This window comes from Opisthorchis viverrini (genome assembly GCF_000715545.1).
Source record: "Opisthorchis viverrini unplaced genomic scaffold opera_v5_22, whole genome shotgun sequence".
Taxonomy (NCBI): domain Eukaryota; kingdom Metazoa; phylum Platyhelminthes; class Trematoda; order Opisthorchiida; family Opisthorchiidae; genus Opisthorchis; species Opisthorchis viverrini.
The window spans coordinates 1,233,555-1,259,762 of record NW_008751678.1 but is presented as its reverse complement, the minus strand read 5'-3'; the positions used below and the strand labels follow the sequence as shown (position 1 = coordinate 1,259,762).

The window sequence follows — 26,208 nt, the reverse complement described above, 5'->3', positions numbered from 1 at the left end:
CTATCGGCAATATGGTCTTTCGAAACCATCATAATTTAGTACATTCTGTAGCTGCCGTTCAACCTTGACAAGAAGAGTCAATCATGCCTGAAAATTTGTATGAGTGCTTGCAGCATTTAATGACTTACTTTGCTGATCTCTGGTTTGTGAAGAGACCCGAGCGACTTTTAGCACACGAGACTACTTCAGGTTTAGGATGAATGACAGAAATAAGAGGCGCGTTGCAGCTTAAGCCGTTTTGTGCCTAGAAACGTTTGGTTATAATGATTATTACGGAGAGTAACTGGATTGGATTTTAGACGGAGAAGATGTCGGGTACACCAGACAAATACTAAACCAACGAATGAAAAAAAATTATACCGTGACGAGTTTGACCGCTGCCTCATCTCAATGGAACAGCGTGATTATTGTCTTCGGTGTTGTAGAACCTCGGAGAAAATGACAGTCCCATAAAAACTAAATCAGTGCAACTCAACGAAAACAAAGTAGGCTCTTACGCAACCCTATTCAATCAGCTGATAGAGTAAAAGTGCACTGATCAGGTGATAAGAGTGAGCAATTTTCCTGCTTAGTGTCCTTGAACTCCTAGGATAGGCAGGTGATAAGGGTGAAGTGTTTTTCTGGTTCTTCAATGTGTTCTATCGTGGGGTGTGCGAAACGAGTCTTTCAATTCGGATGAAGGATAGGCATCCTTGTTTGGAGGAAGTTACATGCCCTCTCTCACCAATTATTTAACAGTGTAGACCATAGAAAAAGGGGTAGGTCGTTGTTAGGGGCACTCAAAGCAAAGTGGTTTAGTACGCTACTCATAAGATTTCTGAAAACTTTTCGACAACCCACGACCAGTTTCGCCCTTCTTGGGACTCATCAGGTAGGCGCATTCCCCGAGTTTCCGTTCTACTTGAAACCGAATTACATGAACTTAGCGAAATGCGCTAATTTGGGTACCAATGTGGTTTTTACGAAAGACTCATCTGGAACCCAGCTGAATCTCTCGTTTATAGTGTTTGGGTTCGAGTAAAACACAAGGTTGACGGAACCTATGGGACTGCACCAACCTGATGAGCCCCAAGAAGGATGAAACCGGTATTCGGCCATCAATGAGTTCCCAGAAACTTTATTGATGTATTACGTCTATGCAATTTATCGCGATATCTCGAATATCGTGCCAACTGAAACATGAAACAGGATAGTCCAGCACATTCTGTTCCTCAAAACATTGTAAACGAGAGATTCATTTAGGTTCCAGATGAGTCTCCCGTCAAAGCCAAATTGGTATGCAGATGGGTGCATTTCGCTGAAGAAGTGATCCATTGTTCTAGTCCTTGTGGACCAATGTGAAGGCCTGCTGAGATGCTCTGGCTATGTTTGAATCATTTATTGACTAACTTTTGTGGCTTCTGGTTTGTGAAGAGGCCCATTGGCTTTTAACGTATCACTACACCCCCACATCATCAACTTGTGGCTGTTATCGGGCCCTATTGGTTCATGTACGTAGCTCGAGGAGCTGTCGGAGGGCAAATTTTTCGGAAAACGATGATCACGCGGCCGATTGAGAGGGCCCCGACAAACAACTGCTTTTGGACTTTCGGTAATAAAAATAGCCAAGTATGCAATAACGTGTGGTAGATGAAGCAACTGCTTCCTCAAAGTGAGTGGAGGACTGGCAGCTATCGTAGATGGCAACCTTTAGAGTTCATACCGGTAGATAAGTGTAGAATGTCAGTCAGGAACTAGACATTAGTCTTGATTAGCTTGGTGTTCAGGACGTAACCAAATGAACGGTGCGTCGCCCTTATGAATAGGATATTGTCCTAATAGATTTTGGTGCTTAAAATTGGCAAGTAAGTATATTCGATAAAGCACACCGGCTAAGGAGGGTTTGGAGATGTCCTTCATTATCGTTGCTTTGAGAATTGTGGCTCCCTCGAAACCAGTGTTGAAGTGCAAAAGTTCCAACTGGTAGCTAGTCCATTTAAGGGTATTACACTCGCCCACTTCCACAGACCCACGAGTCCCTAGTTTAGTTCACCCGTGAAGTTTCCGTTTATCTGAACGAGGGTACAATGCTATTACAAACAAACTGAAACGCCTAATTCTTCGGAGTTCGATGAGAACTAGGTAGCACTCAAACTAACCGCATTAATTTGATGTTATATTGCCCGACGTGTCAACTGTAGTAACAATGGTTTTTCACAGACATCTCCGTAACCTGCTGGACGCCGAGGATTAGCTCCGTTGTAATCAGACAACTGTAATCAAATAAAGCTCTTTTCGCCCAACCATGTGAAGGGTGGAAGAGAGCCAGAGGCGGTCAAACAATGACTTGGCAGCGAAGTACGAAGGCCATTACCAGCAAACTAAGCTGCGCTGGTCACTGCCGTCTTCCTGGATGGGGATCCCGAGACGGGCAGCATCAATGGCCAGAGACATTGTCAGACATGGCCTTCAATGGCGCTTGTGCATCCAAGCAATTGCCTTCAATGCATCAGATTTACATATCAGGACCATCCGTTTTCAGATCGAAGGAGTCTAGGCTGAATTTAAAGACAAGTTATTCGCCGTTTTTATAGTTGCAAAGGTCGAAACTAGGTTCGAAGTGCTGAAAAAGGCTCTCCCTCGGGCAATACACGGATACTCTACAGAAAATGAAGTTTTCTCATCGACACAATGTCGGATCAAAATTGCCTGCCGCACCGTGGTCTCTGGTTTGGTTGTTGCCCTCACAACTGAAATAAAGACTATAGACTCCCTTAACTAGTCCAATGAGTCAACAATAAGCGTCATCCACTGTTTTTTATTACATCTGTCTGTTTCTTGCGCAAAATTGCAAGAAAGTCCATACTTCAAATTGGGTAGCCATTTGGTTGTTCGGCATCTTACATCAAAACTTGTTGTCTATTCTGATCTGTAGCTGTTTTGAACTGCTTGTCTATTCAGGTAACTTTCTACAAGTTTTCATTCATATGGACCGGTTTATACTAAAAAAATGAACAACCAACTCGAGCTTCGTTTTTATTAGAGCTGAATAGTAGAAGATGACTCTGACGAAGAGTTGAACGCCAGAAACTTGGACTGCTGGGTGGGCATGCTACCAGTCAACGCACTTGGCACGCGCTAGATTCATCTCGCTTGAGCATTCAGGCATCAGCATCATCATCGACAGCATAACATCAGTGTTCAACACCGATGTTTCAGTGCCATACAACCATGATTCATTTGAAAGCCTTATTGTAAAGAAAGGAGTAAATGTGGACGTGGATGATGATGATGATGATTGGGTGGGCATTTTGATCTGGCTACCGTAGACAGCGGATGTGCTAAACAGTGAAGGGAATTTTGGCGTGCTTTGAAAAGTCAGCTTCCTCCCTGCTTTTGTTGCTGGGTTGTTTTTATGCAAAATTTCCGAAAAATCATTTTTCTACCAGCCGTATCTCTGATTTGGCTCTCTGTCACAAGAGTACACTGTCAGCCGATCAAGCCCGACTTTCACACACCTATAAACTAGAGTTTGTCTCAGCGCTCCCTCCAAGGGAGCATGATTTTGGCCAGGTGCGATGGTGTGGTTTAGTGCGATTATTCAAAATAGCAAACAAAACAGATCAGGCTCTGTAGATCTAATTCGTTCGCGGTTCGATAAATATCTTACGGGCTTGTTCGAGTATTCTCATTTCACCTTTAGGTAAAACACCCTACCTTAGACGCTTTGAAGAAGAGGTATGAATTACCCACGGATTCCTATGTAATGACAGTAACGTAGCACGTAGGTGATTCGTCAGTTTGCGTAGACTACACCACAGGTCACCTCAATGTTGTTCTGAGCCACGATATAGCAAGTAGGATGGAGTAGATACCTCAGAAAGTCATATGCAGCCGTGTTTCATAATATTTAATCACCCAGATTAGCTACCATTGTGTTTACTTTGGTAAAAAATGTGCACCTCACCAAATTGCTATCAGTTTGTAAAGCGACTTAACAAAATCGCCAGCCACGTGACTGATGATCACCCAATCAGATGAAGCTACACTGGAATTGACCAGTCAGCTGACTGTTGTGGTTTCGTAAAATGACACCAACGCAATTGTGATAATATAGATGAAAATATAATTTTTTTTCTAGCTTAGGAGGTGCTGTATTCAGCCGAGTAAACGAGTAGCTTGCATATGATAACTGCAGAAAAAGGTGAGCTGCTCAGCGAACAAACTGTGCAACGAATCATGGTAAACATTGGTGCTGGATTGCAGAACTCATTGCGGAAACACTTATCACGCAACTTACCTTTCAGAAGACGCAGTCTACCCAAGTCCTTGAAATAAGGCTTTACCTCCAAGTCACCCGGTTTAGGATAAGTAACAAGTGCGTTGCGTGTTCTCGGAAAAGAGTGATATGACCTTGGGATGAGTAACGAAGTAAACCAGGTTGGCAAAGGTGGTGGCGAGCCAGGAAATTGCCTCTGGTCATAAAGCCTCTCGCGTTGTAGCGAGGACGATTTATCGGAAATGTGAACTGTAAATCCTTCGTCTTGGGTCGAACTGTCCTCATCTTTCCAAAAATGACTTATGGGTATTCTGATGGACTGATTACTCGGTGATAATTGAAATGATTTCTTGGATACTCTTGGATGCGTTTCAGCACCGAGCTGAGCGCTATGACTTGCAAGAGGTATTGTTACTTCTCTTGAGAGTTTGTACTCTTTCAGGACTGTTTCGTTGTCATTTGTCGTCTGAGAAAACATTGTCTGCAAAGCATGAGCACTGTGTGATCTTGAACGGAGATGCTTCAACGCAACTGGTAATCTAGCTAAGGTTGTACGGTAAATATAATTTTGTTTGAATTTTGAATCTACATAGGTGCGAACCGGTGAGTCTACGTGTACGGAAATTGATGTGTGATGTGGTTCATCTTGTGGGGATAAATGTTCGAGAATACTTTGATGAGTTTGTGTCGTTTCAGTCAACTTATACCGAACCCGTGCTGTAAAACGGCGGTCCAAGCTTTGAGTTCGAAAAGTTATGGGGGGAGTCACACTGAAGCAGACATGACCTACCATGAGATGGGTTTCGGGTTGGTGTGCAGGGGTAGGGAGGAATGAAATGGTGTATGTGAGAGACAAGGCTGAAATATGCATCTATTTTGGTTAGATTCAGCGGTTAGGAAAATAAATTGATAAAATACGCACTGTGAAAAAAACGACTGAAGAACAGTCTAAGATATCTATTAAATGATAGATAATATTGGTGTGAAATGAGCGTTGTCAGATACTTAAAGCAACATAACGCACCGTGGGAACAAAACAAGAACGTTCAACAGGTTAGAATGATTAGGATTTTTGCTTCACTTGGTAGGATGTAGTTTGATGATACCGTGTATGAGATTTTATCAAAGTTTCAGGCTTTATCATTAAAGTACTGTTTAACTCCTAGTCAAAATAAGCTATCGCTTTAATTCACCGAATAAAGTATATCTAATATAAATCGATTGAAATTGTTTGATATGTCATCCATTGGTTGTAGGTGAGGTCGGTTTTAAGTGAGCTGCTTGTGTAATTGGGATTTTCAACGTTGCAGCCATCACCCGAAAAAGTTTCCTCGATCGGTCGAGATTTTAGCAAAATATCAGACCATTTCAAACTGGAATTTCTGGTGCAACTCATCATAATGTACATCCTCAACTGAGGTATCTACTTGAGTTGCTTACAAGTCATTGTGAACGCCGAGGTCAAAAAGCAAGTAACTTGGGGGTTCTCAAGTGTAGATGGCATATGTAGGCAGGGAAGCAGCCTCACGGGCGGTATTCGGGTAGATGTATCGTTTCTTCTCGTTTCATGAGATTGATTTTAGCCTTCCTGGTGGAGATGAAGCAATTCGGTTCGGTTTTTACAGACCGACTGATACCAAGTAGTATTGGTGATAACATTGGACTATCACAGACTGGAGGACCATGCAATTCTTTCCGTAGAAGCACTTCAGGAGGCTAACTCAGGACCGCATGTGTATGTAATCCAAAGAGGGGGGGACTTTCATTGTTCTTAATTTGTAATGGCTGGCAAAACTGACCCAAGGCAAGACATATTTTTATGGTATAAGAATGTCAAAAGGAATCCGGTCAACAAAGCCAATGGGCGGGAGGGAGGTTTGTTAGGAGTACCGAACTGTTTAACCGGCCTGACCAGGTGTGAGCTTGAATAGTGTGGGGGCGGGCAGTTCCCAAGGCAGCAGGAATATTGTCTCAGTAACTAACGGATACATTATTTTAGCTGGTGCCGCTCCAGTCAGTAGTCGAAAGATCACCTGTTCCATTTCTACATACATCCAGGAACAACCCCGAAGTGCAGTTTTTTAAACCCATGGTTCCACGAATATGACAATCAGCGAGTTCTTTGTGCAACACTCGAGCGTAAAACAGTATACTCCGGGTACACTCTCTGGTGGAGTTTACAGTTTACAGGTGTATTATTAGTTCAAAATCCCTATTTTGTAATTCGTTATCAGGTTTTAAGCAATCTGTACATGCCATGGTTTGTACTGTACGACGCTGAAATCACTGCTACAAAGGTCAAGGTTGGTGATTCTTTCACAACCGATAATAACGACTCACCTAAGAAAGCATGGGATCACACGTTCAAGTGTACGAAATGAGATTATCCCAGATTGGTGAGCCACATTCTTTTCTTTGTGGTCATCTTATGGTACGATTGGTACAGCTCACCCATGTGTTATTACCAATACACCCCGTACAAATACGTTTATCACATGAAGTGCCTTTGACGTGGTTTGTAATCCCTAGGTGATATTCCAAACTTGCTATGAGCTTCTAAGCCAGTGTTGACAGGACTGAAGAAATTTCACTATTGCCGTCTGAGTCCATATGTTAACTGAAAATCTCTTCTCTCATTGAAAGATTTGTTCAGTTATTTGATCAATCAACATTCCCTATCAAAAAGTCTCCTCCCTTCCAAATAACTATGACAGAACACGTATCAGTCTACGGACAACACAATTTTCACATGACACTGCCTTAGTTTTCATCGTAAACTTCAATTATTTTTATGGAGCACAGGAAAGTCAACGCATTTTGAAGAATACAAAATGGTTACATGGTTGGGTAAGTATTTGTGCTAAACACCTTTTTATCTACTCGCCACTAGCAACTTAGGCCAATCTGAATATCATTCGGTAATATGAAACCTTGTAGTTCGCATTAAGTCATTGGGGCGGTAGTTAAAAATCTATGAGGTGAATTCACAGGAGACAATTTATAGTGAAGAGAGAAACTCACGTCCAGTATCTAAATGAATGACACTATATATACGCGTGTAATAAGGTCACCTAATAAATGAACTTCGTGCCCATGACGCAAGCACTTGTGGATTTAAAGTCCCTTCTAGAAGGGCTGTTTTGACAGGATGTCAGCTTTCTCCAGAGTTCTAGTTAGTCACATTGTGTTCTTTTTCTGCGTCCTAGCGACCCCCGGACTTTGTTTTACATGCTTAGAATATGAGCAGTGTTTTCGTTTACCGCCATCTTCCATAAAGCGATGCGACTATGCTGTGACTTGTGTGTATGTCAGAGAGGGTGTACCTACGCCTGCTTACTATCCTAATGCCTGAGAATCGTTGGGGCTGTTTCAAGTGGCTAATGAATCCTGCAGTGGCCTGACGTAGATGCGGTGCAGCAGTATGCATATCGAGGCTACCTGTGGTAAATGTGCCCCGGAGTGACCATATATTCGGGTCTATGTAAGTTCAACCCAAACGAAACTGGCATTTTCTGCCGACATTTCTTATGTTTCTAATGGCCTGTTTTCATTTTTTTTTCGACTGTAATAGGTCACTCATGGGGTGATTAACCGGACGAGAAAGGGGCATCAAGTATGCCTTTTTGTGCAATATAGCATGACCAACAACATGTTAAAGATACAGAAACCGTTTTCTATCACACGGGAAGGTGATTTCAATCTGCCGGTTGCTGCTAACAAGAATCGTACGTTTTGGGTGCTGTGGCAGTAAATTTTGTCTGACCGTATGCAACCTTTGCTGTTAAATTTGAGCAGGTTAACGTGGTCTGTAAAACATAAGGAGGGAGTAATTAGACCAGCCAACCGTTAGTTTATCAGATGACTACCTTTAACATTTTCACTGTTTCCAATGCAAGCTCTCATAGGTGGGCATGTTTACTTGGATAACTTAGAGTTACATGAAAGGTGCAACAAGCGATGAGTTGACGTCAATTCTAGATGTCATATTTCAAAATTGATTTTTTCTAGTGATGAATGTTCGAAAGGATAAGGACGAAGTGTTGAGCTAAAAGCAACCTGCCGCACCATGTTTGGTTCAAACTGGTCTCATGTACAGTTGCCCAGTACTGAGGTGAAACCGAAAGAACAATTGTAACCGATCCCGTTGGGAGTGAACAAGTACAAAAGAGGCTTCTTACAAACTGGAGGCAGGACACTGATCATCAGGGCATGACGTAACATAGGGCTGCTTATTTGGAAAATCAGTTGTAAAGTGGTCTATACAATCTAGGCCGTCTTTATGGACCAGATGAGTTCCTCCAGCTGAATGTGCTGCACACAGGCCGCCTCATTATTCAATTGGCACGATATTCGAGATATCGCAGTATATTTTCATAAAGGAAACCACTCACAAGGTTGCTGAAAACTCTTTGACAGCTCACGACCGGTTTCGCCCTTCTTGGGGCTCATCAGATAGGCACAGTCCCCGAGTTTTGTCAACCTTATGATCTACTTGAACCAAAATTGCGCTGTTTTAGAGAAATACACTTATTTCCAAATCAGTTTGGTTGTCAAGGGAGACTCAATTGAATCTCTCGTTTATGATATGTATTTCTCGAAAACAGTCCGATTTGGGTTCAAGTAGATCATAAGGTTGACGGAAACTCAGGGACTGTGCCTATCTGACGAGCCCAAGAAGGGCGAAACCGGTCGTGTGCTGTCGAAGAGTTTTCAGCAACCTTGTGAGTAGTTTCCTTTATGATCAGATGAGATATTTGTTGGGTCAACAGCTTCCTCATCCACATGGGGCTTGAGGTAATGTCTGGGTGGCCAATTCGATGAGATACTTGTTTCGAAGGCTCAATTTATCTTCTTACCGGTACCAGTTTTTACTCTGGTCAGCTGTGAGATACTTGTTTCGAAGGCTCAATTTATCTTCTTACCGGCTACCAGTTTTACTCTGGTCAGCTGTACCCATTGTAGAAAACAGGGAGAGATTTTTAAGAACCTTTTTGGCTTAATGAGCTGTGAGTAGTGTTTTGATTCTCCCTGACGCCTTGCGTTGTTCTCTCTGGAGGAACTGATTTTAGTGAATAAAGAATTCTACCACACGGTAACCATGACAAGCCCAGAATCTGTTACACAACAGATAGTGTCGCAACGATGAGACTGTTGGAATAGCTGACCGCACTTCGCAATTGGTCTTCAGACCACAGTAACCCACTTCCCATACTGGTTGCCAACAAATCAGACCACACCTTGTAAACAACATGCACATGATTAGGTTCCAGAAGAAAATTTAACCCCGCCAGAAAAATGCAGCCTTTTTCATTCTCATGGGATATTTATACCTTTTGATTACAGTTGAGTCCTTTCTACAAATTTAAAAGGAAGACTGTGGGAGATCAAATTGAAACGCTCCTCTGGTAGGGTGTAATCAAGTGATCCGCACCTACTAACCTACGGGGAGGCATCAACTAGGCAGGCAAAACATGATAGTTTTGCAACGGGTTATACATGAAGTCGTGCTCAGGTAGACAGGTTAAAACCAAGTGCGAGTTTGTTCGACTTTTGCTGACCGAATCAGGGGTTCATACATGACATCATATTTCCTTTTAGGATGATGGTAGAAGAAGGACTCTATCAACTGGTTCCCGTGTCATTCATTTTTGAGTGTTTTTGACCGACTGCGCATCTCTTGGTTAGTGTATGAGCTGAGTGTAACCCTTTCTCAGCTGGGTGAAAGTGCATCTTTCGTTCCAAAGACATTCAGATTTCAGGCCACTGGTTAGATGCCTGTGTGAGCTGAGTGTGACCTTGTAGATCTGCCTCAGATGATAAGAAATGTGTTGTTCAACTGTCTGCACTCCAAAAGGAGTGACTCTCAGACAGCCTGTAGGCTGCGCATAGGCTGAATGTGATCTGCTTCAATTAGTGAATAGTGTGATGGTCGTTTAGAATCTGGGATAAGGAGCCCAGCTTTCAAGGCCACAGATACCCCAATGCGTAAAATATGTACGGACTGAACACTACTTCAGTTGGTGGGAGGTATATTCTCTGCGTAGCTCCGGTAAGTAGCGGGTGAGTTGTTTAAATGGTCGCTGAATCTCTGTTAATCACTCACTTGTACATTAATTAGGGTGAGCAGGAGATTCAGTAGAGATTCAAACGAAGCTCTTCTGTTCGATGTTCGGTTACGCAGCACAAAGGTTTTGTTAGGGTTCAACCGGGCCAATGTTCAAGGTAGCCAAGAATAATTCCTTCGCCATCACGCACAAGAAAGGTGCTGGCTAATTTACAGAAAATATGAGTGGCATAAAGCAGAACTGGGCGCTGGTTTTGTACGCCATATTTCATTTAGTTTACTGTGTTTTCAACTCATAAAATGTCATCGAAAATGGATCACTTCAACATCGTTCTCAGATATCAAGGAGGTGCCCTTCGCAGCGGAGATGTTACTACATCGGAGCGTTTTCAGAAAGCGTGAATGTGCTGGAAGAAGCATGAGTATGCATCCTTAGCTATGTCAAGTTACACAAATCAATTGCAGAACAGTTCCAAATTAGTTGGTGCATCCTCTGTTTCTCGTCCTTTTAAGTTTGAAGTACTTCGGAAGAGAGAAATAACAGACCACAGATGGTGGAAGTTTCGGTGTTATTTTTCGGCTCAAGTATTGAAGATAGTCCGTTTAAAAAGTAAGTTGGAATATAGCAGTGGGATAAAGCGAATTGCGTTTTGGACCAGTCACGTCCAAGGAGAGTTCGAAATCTTTTGTACACATAAGCTGGATTGATATCCACTGAGCGATATCACTCGGAGAGTACTGATGGTTTCGGTTTGGCGTGCAGAGTTTGGGATTTCATGGTGTCAACTGAAAATCTCAAGTAGTTGCATCGGTTTAGGCGCAGTTTCATTAACTAGCGCATTGCCAACTTCCCTTGTTGAACACAACATTGGCAAGTTGCTTCGTTGATCTGGATCAGATTATTCCGCGTTGAATTTGAAGAAATTTGAATGAACGAAATACAACTCCGTTTTCCAGAAGAGTACTGTTTTCTGAATGCGGGTCTGCCTCACTAGGTTTAGTTTTGCCCGTATCGAGCACCGGAAAAATGGGTCTAGAACCTTTGATTCAATACATCGATGCATATTCATCCACATACCTCCTCCCACATGACAATCAGCTGATATAAACCCGAGGAACTCTGTTGCTTTCAGTCAGGTCAGGCAGACTGAAATGTCACTGCTTGTTATGTCATTCCAACAGTTTGCTGGTAAAGTTAGGAGGTAGAATGGCCTTCCTTTCTCTGCTTACGAAGTCTGACGATGTCGACATGACGACATGAGTGAGACAAAAAAATTCCCACAAGATCTGTGAGGAATGCTTTCCACATCTCTGGATGTTCAGCTGTAGCTTCACTGCATGGGGCCTCATAAACTCCAGATTGTCAGTAACCGGTAGGAGAACAATACCAGCAGAAGCTGAACACCGTTAATTGTTCAGCCAATAGAATAGTCGTGCAAACTAGCAAGATCTTTCGGGGCCTAATCAATAACATGGTGTAGTACCAGTCAATACATCAGTCACGGGGTCACGTGCCACACTTCAGGTCCGACCAAAGAGAATCAGTCAAATTGGATCACATCAGGCACACGCGAGCACATTCACGGGTGAGAGTAAATGATCGATAAAGCACGAGTCCACACCCGATCCACTTGTCCGCCATACAGCACCGTTTTGAGACGACGGTTCAGGTAGTATGTGAACAGAATGACGAAGGTATTAGCATATTCCTGAGGTGTGTTTTTAATCAGCCACTTCCAAAAATCATGTGCCATGGGGTTTGGCAGTATACGTGAGTTGCTGAATGAATATTTGTGACTTTATAAGGTAGCATAGTGAAACCACCGAACACAGTAAATAGTGAAGCGTGAGACTTTGACATGAATACCTAGTGGATTATTTCCAATGGTTTGTATATTCAATGTTTGAAGAATGACAGGCTCTAAAACGGAATCAAATCTCAGGAACTATGCCTACATCCACATTTTCACCAAGATTTCTACAAAAAGCCTGTGTTTGTTTTTTGATCCCGCGTCCAACTTTAGAGAATGCAAGGTCCACCTCGTTGATATATACGACCCACTTTTGTTGCACGAAAATGTGGAGGAGAACCCAACGGTAGCGTGGTGAATGATCAGTCATTTAGTTCTGTGAAAATAAGTAGAACGAGCTCTGAATAAACCTGTCGCATACCTGATGTATCTCACACAGAGCAAAACCGGTGGTTGGATTTCAATGAATCCTTATTATTACGACAGTCTTCCTTCCGTATCATCCTAAGGATGTTTTTGCAACCTATCCACATTGGATGGCTGTTTCGTCCATATCAATCATCAGTGATTGCACAATGATTCGAAATGTGGAGCCACTTAAGAGAATAGATCGAACTTTCACCTTCTCCCAGAATGATAAAAAACAGAGTGGTTTCCTCTAACATTGATGTTTTTAGAGGCGATTCGGCAAAAGTTGCAAACAATATTTTAAAAGTCAGCGGTTCCCCTTGAGAGTTTCGGGGAGGAGTTGAAGGCTCATCTTCAATGGTTGCACAAAGTCAGCTGACTTTTGAGTCTTTCGATTAGTCATTGTTTCACTGTCTGTCAGCCATCTAGATTCATCCGTTATTAATCAATAAGTTGACGTTGTTACTAGAAGGAACTTTTTGTCACATTGGGATTCATCAGAATAATTCCACGTTTTGCGAAAATAGCCCGTTTCAGTTTATTTTGTGAGAAAGTAGTGCTGCCGCGACATTCGCCTCAGTACAGTTTTCTGGTGCGTAAGCTTCAGTAGAGCGCAAGGCCACAAGACATCCAAACTTCAAGCTCCCGAAAATGGCGGTGCTGACCGTCCGTTTATCGTTGTGTCACCAGCCTATTGGCAGCAGGCCCACCGATACCATGGCATGTTAGTCCTCTGTCCATTTTTTGCCCATTCTGCCTCTGCCCATCATGACAGAGCATGCTATGCTAGGGCAGTTATTTTTACCAACTCACAATATGCCGATTAATATGAGGACCGCCCATAACTAGATAATACTAATCGCGACCACTTCGGCCACTTCCGAGAAGCTCGAAAGAACACTTGAAACAGCATAACGATGTAACTATTACCTACGAAAGTACTTCGCTCTTTCATTTCGAAGAAAGACCCATTGCTATCGATCTAGACGATAGGCACATAACTACATCTGGTACCCCACGAGGGGGAGGTAATAATGAGGGCTAAAACTGCCAGTTCTGTAACTAGCAACCCACATTTTCAAAGAAACTGGATGATGCCGAGTAGAACCATTGAGACATGTGGATCACTGTTCCCTCTATTATACGTTTCGCAGCCGGCGAGAAAGTCGATGCGCAAACCTATTCACTCCTCTACAAACACTAATATGTCTTTTTTATAAACTTATGGGCTGTTGAAAGCATTACTCTGAATGATTCGTTGACGTTGGCAAAGCATTTATCATGTAAAAATGTCTCACTTGTGCCTGTCTAGCCAGGCAGGACATTTTGCATTCACTTTTAAAACCTACCAGCTATGAAATATCATGAAATATCTCTCACTTATCAAAATGAATATTCAGAAGGGAATCAGAAGGGAATCACCGTTACTTGTGTCAGCGCCTTGGCTTGCTATCTTTACTTTAGTCTCATGCATGGACACAACTCTGACAAAGTGTGGCGTAACATAATAAGGTTAACGGAAACTACTGCGCCTAGCCTATCTAAGTAGATCATAAGGTTGACGGAAACTCGGGGACTGCGCCTACCTGATGAGCCCCAAGAAGGGCGAAACCGGTCGTGGGCTGTCAAAGAGTTTTCAGCAACCTTGTGAGTAGTTTCCTTTATAAATAAGGCTATTTTTGTATGCACACGCTGAAATAGGTTATTTTTGCAATGTACTGGCACTTATCCTTGAAGAATTTTACGGACCTGCTAAAAACACTTCTTTCAAAGGCAACAAAGACATAATTATCATACAACTACCAATAGCAACACGTGAGACTAAAGTAGGTTTTTGACAGCAGAGAAAAAATATAAAGAGTAGAAGCAACAGACGGATCAGAATGAGAATTAGCGGTTCAATTGTTGGTATCTCCATAAACACAGGCCTAAGTTCTGAATCCAGTGAACTTCCGCTCACTCAAGAACCGCGGCCATAAAACTGTACTGTCAGAAGACCTACTCAGAACGAGCAACCGCCTGGGTGGAAGAATGTCACACGTCTGACCTGCAACGAACTGAGTATGTATAGATGGGCAAGGTAGTTTTTATTGTGCGAACGCATTTGATTTTGCATGCAGTTCCAGTTTGTCCGTCTGGTAAGTGGTCTGTGTCAGGTCTCCATCACTATTCATTTTATCTCACCCCACAGCGAGCCTCTACGATTACTGATTTCCAGTTAATGGGAATGAATAACTGTGTGTGCTCCGTTTGATCTTTACCCACAGGTGCGCAGTGGCCAATCCAAGTACTACAAACGGATCACATTGTGCGAACGCATTTGATTTTGCATGCAGTTCCAGTTTGTCCGTCTGGTCAGTGGTCTCCATCACTATTCATTTTATCTCACCCCACAGCGAGCCTCTACGATTACTGATTTCCAGTTAATGGGAATGAATAACTGTGTGTGCTCCGTTTGATCTTTACCCACAGGTGCGCAGTGGCCAATCCAAGTACTACAAACGGATCACAGGCAGCTGCATGAATTTTCAGTTGACGTCAGTTAATCATGTACCTGCTCCGAAATGTCCATTGTGCCGGACTCAAAAAAATGTCAGCAATACATCGCATACGTGTGATACAGCAGTCCATGTCACTGGCATCCTATTTCACAAGCCATCAGTGGACTAAAAAAACAGGAGAGTATGGAGTGGACATGTTTAACTTAATCTGCTCGGTCTAATATACTTCAGCCCAAGCCGAATAATGAATTACTGGGCCTATCGCTTCCTTTCTGTCCAGAACCTAGGTAGTTTCAGATAGACAATACAACATGTTGGTTTCGTAATTTGAGCCTACACTTAACTGCTGACTTCGCAAAATAATTAGAGACAATGAATGATATTCTGTTTTGGTGGTTATAACCGGGTTAGGATGTTTGGCAAGAAAACAATAGTAGCGACAGTGAGTCACGAAGTGTGTTTGAAGCGGGTATTATGAAAAGTGTGTCAGCTCATCTATCGGCAACACCTACCTGGTAATCGGGGTTCCAAACGTCCAACGTTTGCTTGATTCATTTTCACACTAGTCTCATTGTAACCAAATCTTGTCTCCTTCTCACCGCGTTCCGTAGATGGTTCCGAAAGGGCTGGGGATGTGACAAAGCGAGGTGAAACAAGCTCAGAGGATTCTGGAAGACTGGGAGATTTGTATGTTTCCGGCAAGTAAGTGCCTTCGCCGGATAGAAATCTCTTGACGGGATGGACTGTCCCGCTGCCCTGAGTGGGAACTGAGGAAGAGGTATGTGGCATCCCTTCATGAGACAATTCCGGGGCGCGTTTCCTTCCAGGAATGGTAGGTAGGATCGAAGTGACAGCAGCTCCACGATGTCCTTCAATATATTGTGTGGCACGAGAATGTGCAGACAATGCTGGAGAGAATGACTGTTCATCAATGAAAGACTGTTCTCTCGCTACTCGTTCATCCCATGTGCGACGCAACTCTTCAAATTTCTGTCTCGATTTCGCATCGCTGATTGGTGCTTGTCGTCGACCTGGAGGTTCAGCATGCGCAATAATGGGCGGTGCACTAGAGGCTGGACGGCGCAGTGGCCCGTGAGATACTGTGATTCGTTCTGTTACGAGAGGATCTGGCGATATTGTGCGAGGTGGACTAAGGACATGGGGTCCGTCGGACGAACCTGTCGGAAAGGGGCCTGACTTGAGGGCGGGCTCTTCGTCGGAAGAAAATTGCACTCCATCTTCCTCATCAGAAAATACCTCTCGGGCACGAACCATTTCGTGTCGACGCTTCTGACTCTCGGAACGTTCAAACCGTGAGCGTCGACTTACAGAATTAGAGTACTTCGAACTTAAACGGCCCAGTAACTCTGCATCTTTGGATTCAGACGATGCTAGCATAGCAGATTTCCAATCAGCAGTACTCAAAAACTCTTCGATGCGTTGTCGAATAGGACGCTTTGATCTAGATTCCATACTTTGTTCTGGAGGAGCGGCGACGGACAAGCTAAGGGTGAAGCATGAATTACCGTCTTCAGGCATGAATGTCTCTATTCGCGTGGCGCCAATCTGCTGTTCATCAGGTAACACGAAAGTACACTGATATTCCCGAATGATGCGTTTACCCAGGTACATAATTGATGAGGCAGAGTCCGTTGTTATTTTTTGAAGTTTTGGTTCGAATGTCGATAATCCTCTAGCTGAGCCAGCAGACAGCCCAAGGTGTTCGTCCGCCGACCAATGTGAGCGCTGTTCACTAGATGGGACGAAATTCGGTGACATGTTGGAATACAAAAGGACAGTGGAATGGTCCTCTCCAAGCCGTGGTGATATGAGAGAACCCAAGCTCCTGGATAAACTGCTTGAACCTCCATCCCGTCGCTGCAAACTCATAGCCGTCCACACAGCGGTCATTTTGCATTGGTTCTGGATAACCGAAACTGAAAGATGAAAAACGAAATATGTAGGTGGATGTTTTTATAGAGTATGAAATGTGCTTTGGAGAAGCTGCTCTGCTTCTACTTCGAAATGACCCAAATTTGGTCAACGGAAGCAAGAAGGCAAGTTGATGACCTCACGCACACAGACTAGCCGAAGTAATGGGTCCATGAATATATTGCAGTTTCACCCCTCAAGAAGATCATTCAAACTTTCCACAAATAGGCGTTCAAATGAAAAATCCAAAAAAGTGTGCTGTGCATGCCAGTGAGCAGCTTTTACGTTAAAGCTCGAGGACACGTCACTCAATGTCATTTCGAAATTCGACGGCACATGAATAAATGAGGCATTGTAAACATCTGTTTCGTAAAAAAATGCAGCAAAAAAAACAATACAAGCGGCCAGTTAACACGTTTGACCAGTTGATGTGAATTCCCTGAGTGAAGGGTGAGCGGCGCCATATTCCGTCTAAATGCGAGTTAATATCATTGATGATCAGCCGTCTGTGGCCGAACCGTTGTGTTTAACGATTGGCCAGAAGGTCCCGGTTCGAAAAACCCTACTGGAGTTTCGTGAAGGGCGAACTTTTGGTGATTCCCAATAAGGATGAGACAGATGTGCAGTGCTTTCTGGCTTCTTAGCATGAAGAGGCTATACTCACGTGACGGAAATTCTTAAGTCCCCTCACATTACCAGTGGTATGAAGCAGCTGGACTAAAGTGGCGAGTCCGAATGCCTAGTAAACAGCCATTTTGACCTCCATGCATGCCAATATTCCAGTAGAAAGCGAGCTGTCTTCCTAGGGCGCCAGATGCTCAAACCACCTAATTGTGGAACAGCACTAGCCAATCCACAGTCTTCATCGTAACAGGCATCAATCTTAAGCCTGGGATCAAAACGAAGACGAGTATTCTGTGATAACCATGTGGTTGCACAAATTCCTCCTGGGACTTGCACCAAACTGTGCAGAATGCTTGTCTTGCACATGAACACAGTGGGCACATACCGTAACACGCAAAACGGCCACTATGCAGCTTTGTGGTCTTCGGATAGTTTCGGGCCTCATTATTTTATCGCCGCATCCACTAGTAGAGTGGTGCTTACTTATTCCATTGTCTCATCAATGATCAAATACATTAGGCGCTTCAGAGCAGCAGTAACTCCTTTGTTCTCCCTAAAACAGTTACAAAGTCCAAATAAGTTATTATGCTAGTAGTCTAGTCCCGACCATTTCCAGTCGGAATTCCACACATTATAGTCAGTAAGGGCATTATATGGGTCAGCATTCCGGAAGGTCCGATGCCCTGGCAAACCACTACGCAGAGTGGAATCTTGGCCGTTGTAGGATTACATAAGCTCAGGATATGCTTCTGCTGAGGGTGTGTAGTGATGACTATAACATGAAGTTGTCTACCATCACGAGCGGTATACTGGCTTTAGTTGAGCTAATGAAAATAGTCATCCCGTTTGCACCTTATGCGCCACTGTTACCCTGGATACCTCGCTGATCACAGCCTAGTATGATGTGCTCAGGTGTCAAGGCCTCGGAAATTTCGGCAGTGCGTAAAAATTCGAAGTGCTGCATAGTCACCTAAGTGACAGCTTGTCTGCTGAATTTAGCCAGAGGGCTCCAGAATTTGATAGAAGGGATCCTCAATAGTCGGCTTCTTTATGAAAATAGTCATCCCGTTTGCACCTTATGCCCCACTGTTACCCTGGTTACCTCGCTGATCACAGCCTGGTATGATGTGCTCAGGTGACAAGGCCTCGGAAATTTCGACAGTGCGTAAAAACTCGAAGTGCTGCATATTCACCTAAGTGACAGGTTGTCTGCTGAATTAAGCCAGAGGGCTCCAGAATTTGATAGAAGGGATCCTCAATAGTCGGCTTCTTTATACTTGTTAGTTAGCTAGTTAGTTAGTTAGCTAGTTAGTTAGTTAGCTAGTTAGTTAGTTAGTTAGTTAGTTAGTCTAGTTAACTTCTTCATAAAGAAGACCGGGTTAAACACTTTAGGGATTTCAATAGGGGGGGGGCGTGGTTCAAGCTAAAGCAGACAGTCATTTAGCCAGCTTTCGTTGTTGTATCAAGGTGAGCTAAGTGAATCGAGATAGGTTTGTAGTTTGTTATTGCAGTTTTACGCAAAACAGTCCAAGAACATGAGAAAGACTGTCAGCAACCTGGTCCCCTAAATTGATATTGTTGGATAAGTCCCAAATGGCAGTTTATTTAGAGTTGGACACTGTAAGATTTGAATAATATCCATTCAGCTGAACAGGTATCGGTGTGAACCTCGAGTTTTGAGAGTTTGAGTACCACATTCAATTGATGTGAGCGATCCGTTGGGTCAGAGCGAACAAGGTGAGGATGTTGCAACTCCATAAATGCTTAGTATGTAGAGAAACACAAAAATAGCACACTTCGATCTGCTGAAGTTTTTTGTTTGCTAACGTGTTTGCTAGGAAATTAATATTCAGCTCACACATTTAGGAATTAAGGAAATGCGGGAGATGTAGAAAAACTATCCACCGGTGACACTGAATCACCATGAAAACATTATCAGAGGTTGCAAAGTTTCTCTCCTTCCTCAGTTTTGTTATTTTTAATTCGTGAGATCAGAACCGACAGGCGTACAAAATTCCTTCATTTTTGCATTGTGCACAAGGCGCTTGTGCCTAAAAACCGTTATGAACTACAAGAAAACTCATTTAATCTGAATGTAAAATAGGGGCGAATAGGGAAACTGCAACAAAATTTCTGGCAGCCTAAGATCAAGGGACGGTGGTTAGTAATAGTCTCAATTACATCCGGAAGCCAGTTGGCCCAAAAATAAGCACATTTTAAAGCAGTTGTTCGGGCTATAATTAACATGAGGTAAGAAAAGATGCACGATTGGCTTGATAAGATAAATCCAGTGCTATTTAAATCAAGTCAAGAGACAAAAGTCCCTGAAAGCGTTAAAACGAAGCTTTTGAAAAGCATGCACAAAAAAGAAAACAAACGGCGGACCGAACCAAATGGAGAGCTTTAAGGGTTCTTGTCCAGAAGAACTTTTCTTTGGCTTAAGTAGGACTATGGACCGAAAATTCAATAGCTCCAGATGGTACAGGACAAAAAACGGTGAAAAGCTTAACAGGAACAGATAAAACTCCAGCAGCTTAAAATCCAGTGTTTAAAACTACCCGGCCGGTTCGGAAATAATGAGATGAACTATATAGCTCGTCTACTGGGCTGGGTTGCATACACTAGCAGACCTGCGGACGGCCATAAGCCATCTGTAAAATCAGAGGGCAGCGTGTTTGGAAGGTTTAACTTTGGCATGGCCTTTGATACAGAAGAGATTCCCGCATCTACACGCACATTTAGAAGAAAGGATTTCTGCAAGCTTCCAAGAATACAACAATAACCCCGTAAAAACGGGAAGAAAATCGAAAGAAGGTGGACAGCCGGGGCAAAATCAGTATGCTGTGTACAGTCAGCCAGAAACTGGCTCTTATTTTGCCCAATCAACGAGTTTCTGGCAGGGCGAAGAAAAGCGGTTTTGACCCTTAAGCAGTCGGAGTAAGAAGGAAGTTAAGTTTTGCCCCAAGAGGAGTGCCGTAGGCGGAATCACCCTACAAGACTTCACCACAACCCTTGATGTACTTAGCTGAAAAGCTTCACTTGATCGTTCTAAGCAAGCTTGGATGCAAAGGTGACACCGGTTGGACGGTTATTTGTTGATTCCAAGAGTTCCCTGGCCAAGATCTGCTGTGCGAGTTCAGCAGCTACTTGAAAATGATATTATCTTTTCGCCTGTTGGAGTGTAACTACAGCGACTGGCTGCGGTCCTTGGTCCAGTATCATTTCAATCTCCCTTGAAGTTTTCAAAGCTTACGCTTCTTACCTCTATCCGCTGTGGGTTGAAAGAAACGCCGGTCACTTAGGTAAATGATTGTGAGAAGCGAGTCGTACAATTTTACGCTAGACTGGTGACGCACTATCTACGGGCCCGGTGCTTGTCATGAACTTGACACGCAAACTGCATAGGCCAGCAAGGCGTCTAGCTGCCTCAATAAGGGCATCTGTAGGAGTTGTCGCTTGCACATAAGCTTCAAGATCGCAGTGCATCATGCTATTTTGCTGTCTTTACAAACCTGCGGTATCAGTGATAAAAAATACAACATTGCAACAGCCTTCATCTGAATACTCCAACCGCATTGCCCAATAAAGCGGTAAGTGGATTTTTCAGTTTGACAAATGAGGTTGTATTTGAGTTTGAAACCATTTCCGTGTACTGATAAGGCAAGTTTTTGGTAGATAAAGATCCCGGAAGCTGCTCTTGCTGCACACTGACAGAGTGTTCCCCAGCCCTTACTATAGAGGCGTCCTGGCAGAGTAGAAAATAAAGAGGGTGTTTCATGAGCTCACCATTTATGCTCCATACGTCACTGACCGGTGAGCCGGTAGTTAAAGTGATACCCAGAGGCATTACCAGCCAGTGAATTCTTTTAAAAATTGTTCTGTTCTAGCATATCAACGCCTGAATTGTAGTGGGTTTGTGGCGGTGTAATAAACATGAGGAAGCTTCTACTGAGACCAGCATTGAAAAATCATCGACATGCTTCGCTTGAGCAGACTGAGTAAGATTTCTGGCGAACACAACCAACCACTATACAGTTTCATGTAGCTTAGCAGTGAAAATTACCCGTTCGTTACATTCTAGGAGAAAATATCTGATAGACAGCACTTCAAAATGGTTCTCTTTTGGTGCATCCATAGCTCCATAAGGTCGGACTAAAGCCGGTTATATTTAAACTGGAATTTTATTAGGACAGATGAGGTCTGCTTTAGCCATCTCCTGATGTTTTATTACTGCCGGATTGGCTCACAACTAGTTTTTGAATTCGCAAGTGTTAATATTACACAACCATTTTCTCGACTGTGACTTACAATTCCAGGTTCCTGGGCTGTCCGACAAACGTGACCTATCAAAACGTTTAAACAATCCAAGTGTTGGCTTTGAAGAAAAACTGGTTCAAAACCAGGTGAAAAATCAAGCTAATGGCAGAAGTCTTTTTGTGCTCTGTGTTCATGCACTGCCAAGCATGTCATTGTTCACAGGAATAACCCAAAGGTTATACGTTTGGCGAAAGCTAATCCTTACGGTCACAACATTGGTGTTTGTCGAGGAGTGGCTTGAATGTACTTGAAAAAATTGCTTCCGTCACATACGTAGGGAGTTTGTTTCACACTCGGATAGAGCGGGTTAAAAACTGTAGTGGCGTAACATTCTACTGGTTTGGATTGCATAGAGCTGAGTTAGTGATTTGACAGCTTGTTTTTAACCTTCATTTCAAACCAAGACCAAAAGTTAGGTGTTACACGGATCAGAGCACTTTCCTTATTCATCTGTAGGCCAGAGCATACAAGTTCATGAGGATGCACCTCTGCTTGCTGCAGCCAACTCACAGCCAGCGTATCATCTTTGTTTTGAGTCTAAGAAACCTCCATTATCACCAGATTTATGCACGGTACCATGCAAGTAGCGAAGCTATTTTGCTACATCACTAGTGTCATGGGGGTAAAAATAGTAAGCTGTTCTTTAGAGTGGACTATGTGTAAATCTTCCTCGCAATGCCTTTGGTATAGGCAGTAATAGGTTTATTTTCCTTCATTTTTATGCCCATAGGTTTAAAGATCTGACATTCTTATTGCTCCCAGTTATCTGAAAGCAGTAACCTTCCAAGGTGCGGTCCGTGGTTTCGTGGTTTGTCAGGCAGTTGGGTCATCAGTTGTAAGCTAGTAAGCCTTGATCTATCTGGGGTGTTTATTTATTTCGGCTCCAATATTCGCGTTATTACGATAACTGGGCAGAGTGTCAGAAGTTATGCAGTGGAAGTTGCTTTTGAACAAACACCAACTTTTCTACAAAGCAGTCAAGTCATCTTGGCTTCTGGGTTTCATGGGTTTCACCACAAAAAACATCATGTGCTATCCACACCATATGCAAAAAAGTTCTATCATCAATACAAGTTTTCATTTTCGTTTTTCTTTCGCGTAAAAGTAACCTTATTTCGTAAAACAAACAAGACGCTATGCGAAAGGCTTTTAGTTCATTCAAAACAAGAAAATGAAGAATGGTTTTAATATGTACGCGTCGTATTTAGTGAAAACTACATTAGTCGGATTGCAGGCCGCGTGACATCTGTCTTGGTTGAGTAGTGTTGCAAAACCATCAGTACATACCCGTCAATCCTGTTTTTTTTATTTATGAGTCAGATAGTCTGTTTCTAACGACAGTTTTTTTATGGTAATTAAACTGTGGAGTCATTAAAACAGTCGTTTTTCTATTTTATCACCACTACTCAACCAAAATGGAGAATGACATTTCCCATTTACGGATCTGGACAGTATTTTTATGACAGCATTTATATTTTGGTTAAGCTCTACTATTACTTCCAGGTCAGCTAGCCTCAATACGTAAAATAGTGTGACCCTATGTAGCTGCTGTTTGCCCGACTGTCTTTAAGGCTACTCAGTTTTTTACTTTGGGCATTTTAGTGTCGGCTACAACCAACTGTTTAATTACTGGATTATTTTTCTACGTTTTTTTCAAGTGTAGTTTGTTCTAGACTATGTTTTAGTTTTTTAGGTGCAGCAGTTATTGCAGTCATTCTATTTTGCAGGTATTCTTCAGTGCTGTCGGCCTTTTTTTTGCGTAATAGACCTTCCATTGCTTGAAGTTTCAACGAGGCTTTGCTTTAAGCCGCATACATTGCATTTTGTCTTCTTCTCTGTAAAGCACTTGAGCTCAAAAATGTTGCTTCTGTTGGTTGGCAGACGTTGCACAAATTAAGTAGCTTGACCTGTCCATGGTCTAAGTTGACCTGATATAATTCTTCTGGTGTCAAGATACAGTCATCTTGTTTCTCAAGCCTGCATAAGGCACACCAAAGTGTGATCTTAACTCTACCGCCTTTTAATATGTCGAAGAAAAGCAATTCTTTTCATTGTTTTACGCCGTCATCTAGTGTTGGGTTGAATGTATTTTGTTCTTATTTTTAGTATAGCCCTTCTTGCCAATATGTTAAATTAAGGTTGCTTAAAACTAGTTAATGTAACATCTGTTAAAAACAAAATTTAGACCGTGAGAAGTCAAGTTCTGGTTCAGGTTCAGGCGTGCTTCTATCTAAAGCATATAAACATATTTGTTGTTGACTTAAACCGCGTCGGATTTACCTGTTATCCGCCTTTTTTAAATGCAATTAAGCATTGTATCCCTGTATATGGTGCAGGGAAACATCAAGGAGTAAAGGTCCCTGGAGTAAAGTTCCCGGAAATTACGAGTGATTATTCTAGGTTTGGCTTAGACTAATTGCATGAGCTGTGAGCTAGGATCCACAGGGTATACAGAGAAAGTTTTTGGGTACTTTTGAAGTTATCCTTGATCTTTAGGTGGGACAAAACTACCAAACTAGTTTTTAGTTTTGAATTGCACATCAGACGCCTGTATATGTAGTACTACTAATCGGAGCCAGAAAAGGTTAGTATGAGGCTTATTTTGTGCACGCTAGCAGATAATTGGATTGGCTATCTTCCGTCGACCAAACCTCCAAACTTGCAATAGAAATCTGAGACAACCTTTTGGTGCAGTTGGCCTAGGGCCGAACAGCATAGGCACTTAATTGCACACTGGACAGTAGTTACTACCAAGGAGGAGTCGAAGTTAGGAGTTTGGCAATCATAACTGGATTACCATAAACGGACATGGGCAAGACAAGGTCGGTTGGTTTGAAAAACCAATCACTGCAATTCCTGAAAAGGTGGTAACTCTGGGAAAAAGCGGAATTAATGTGATTCACAGGACAGGTAGGAGACCATTAGGTTTTTGCTATTCACACCCTGCAAGCTGCAAGGAGCTCTGTTCCAGGTGAAGACATGTAAGAACGCCGCCAGTTGGTTGTAAAATAGAGTTCTAGGTCTACATATTACATAAACGTCACCGAAAATGAAGGGAAAGGAGCTTTAGAGTAAAGAAATTTCCAAGTACTTAAAGCTCATAGGAGGTAGGTGTCTGTGGCAGTTGAGGTGACTGCGTCGATGTTCCAGCTTCAACGGTGAGCCCAGGTTTGTTTGCTCACTGTCATGCTAGCGGTGAAGGATGATTAGAGGTGGTAAGGCTATAGAACGTGAGAATGAGATCTCCTCGGGACCTCGAATACAAGCTCAGGACGCCAGACCATTGACAACGGGAAATTTCGCGTGGCCATCGGACTTTCTGATGAGTTTATCTGAAGTTTTCCGATCTCGGTTGGCTTGCTGGTCTGGGAAAATGTACTACAAATAATGTGCGCAGAGAGTGGTGTGGTTAAATCGTAGCGTTTCGGAATTCTAAGTCATGGTGCGGGAGTCCTAGGTGTCTGCCTGCAGAATTTTTGTTCTCAGGATATTCAGCTGAATTATCAGGGACTTGCTCAATGACAATTCATATGTGAATAAGTATGCCTATTCACGACAAATGTATGAAAACTGTGAGAGCAGAGTAGATAAGCTAAAGAAGTTCGGCTTTAGAGAGAGATAATCTGGCATTTTTAAACGCTTTTAGATCAAACGATCAAATCCGGAAGACTATAGTTAGTCAAATGCGAAGGTTTCCCTAAATTACGCAATGGACCTGGGTCTCATGGATGATCCGGCGAATCTCGGAACCATTATCACATATTCAGCATGGGGATGGTTGCGAGACAAGTAAATTAGCTTTGAAAGCAAGGAACACGACTGACTCGAAGGTATGGATGGCCTTGGGGTCCGATATTGTTCCAGTGACTTCAAGTATTATTGTTCAATGGCCCAGATGTTTTTCTGTCCAATATGCTCCCAAGTTCTAAACCACATGGAGTGTTTGTGTAGCCAGCAGTGTACGATGTCGAGCTCTATCAAAGTCCTTAAAAAATTCCAATCTTATTCCCAGCGTCAAGGCCTGTAGTATGCAAAAAATTCGTTCAGCATGAACAAAATGAATACAGACGAGCATTATTCCAGGCCTGTTTTGGTCGATGACATGCATAGTGAGAGAAAGTTGAATCTGACCAATTTCCGGAATAATCACGTTAAAAAACCGGCGAGTCGTACAATGAAACAACGAAATTGATCGATTGAAACAAAATGTTCACATTCCACAAAGCTACGATACACAAGATTTCAAGTCTCCTCTGTCGTTCAGAGGCTTCCGTTCAGAGCCACTCTTTATTTTCTCGACGCTGTCAGTAAGCCTTCTACAAGGGCTCGCCTTATTTGAACTGGGTTCTGCGT

At 42.8% G+C, this 26,208-nt stretch overlaps 1 protein-coding gene across 1 annotated transcript in view; it reads right to left on the bottom strand.

Moving 5' to 3' along the window:
• Positions 1 to 25,929, bottom strand: part of T265_01967 (hypothetical protein) — a gene marked incomplete at both ends in the record, with an annotated part of 99,797 nt that extends 73,868 nt beyond the window's left edge. The window contains 3 exons of the mRNA XM_009166105.1: positions 4,280 to 4,975; positions 15,495 to 16,919; positions 25,680 to 25,929. Of these exons, the coding sequence (XP_009164369.1) occupies positions 4,280 to 4,975; positions 15,495 to 16,893 (2,095 nt within the window). The remainder of the gene's footprint in view (positions 1 to 4,279; positions 4,976 to 15,494; positions 16,920 to 25,679) is intronic.
• Positions 25,930 to 26,208: the final 279 nt, after the last annotated feature.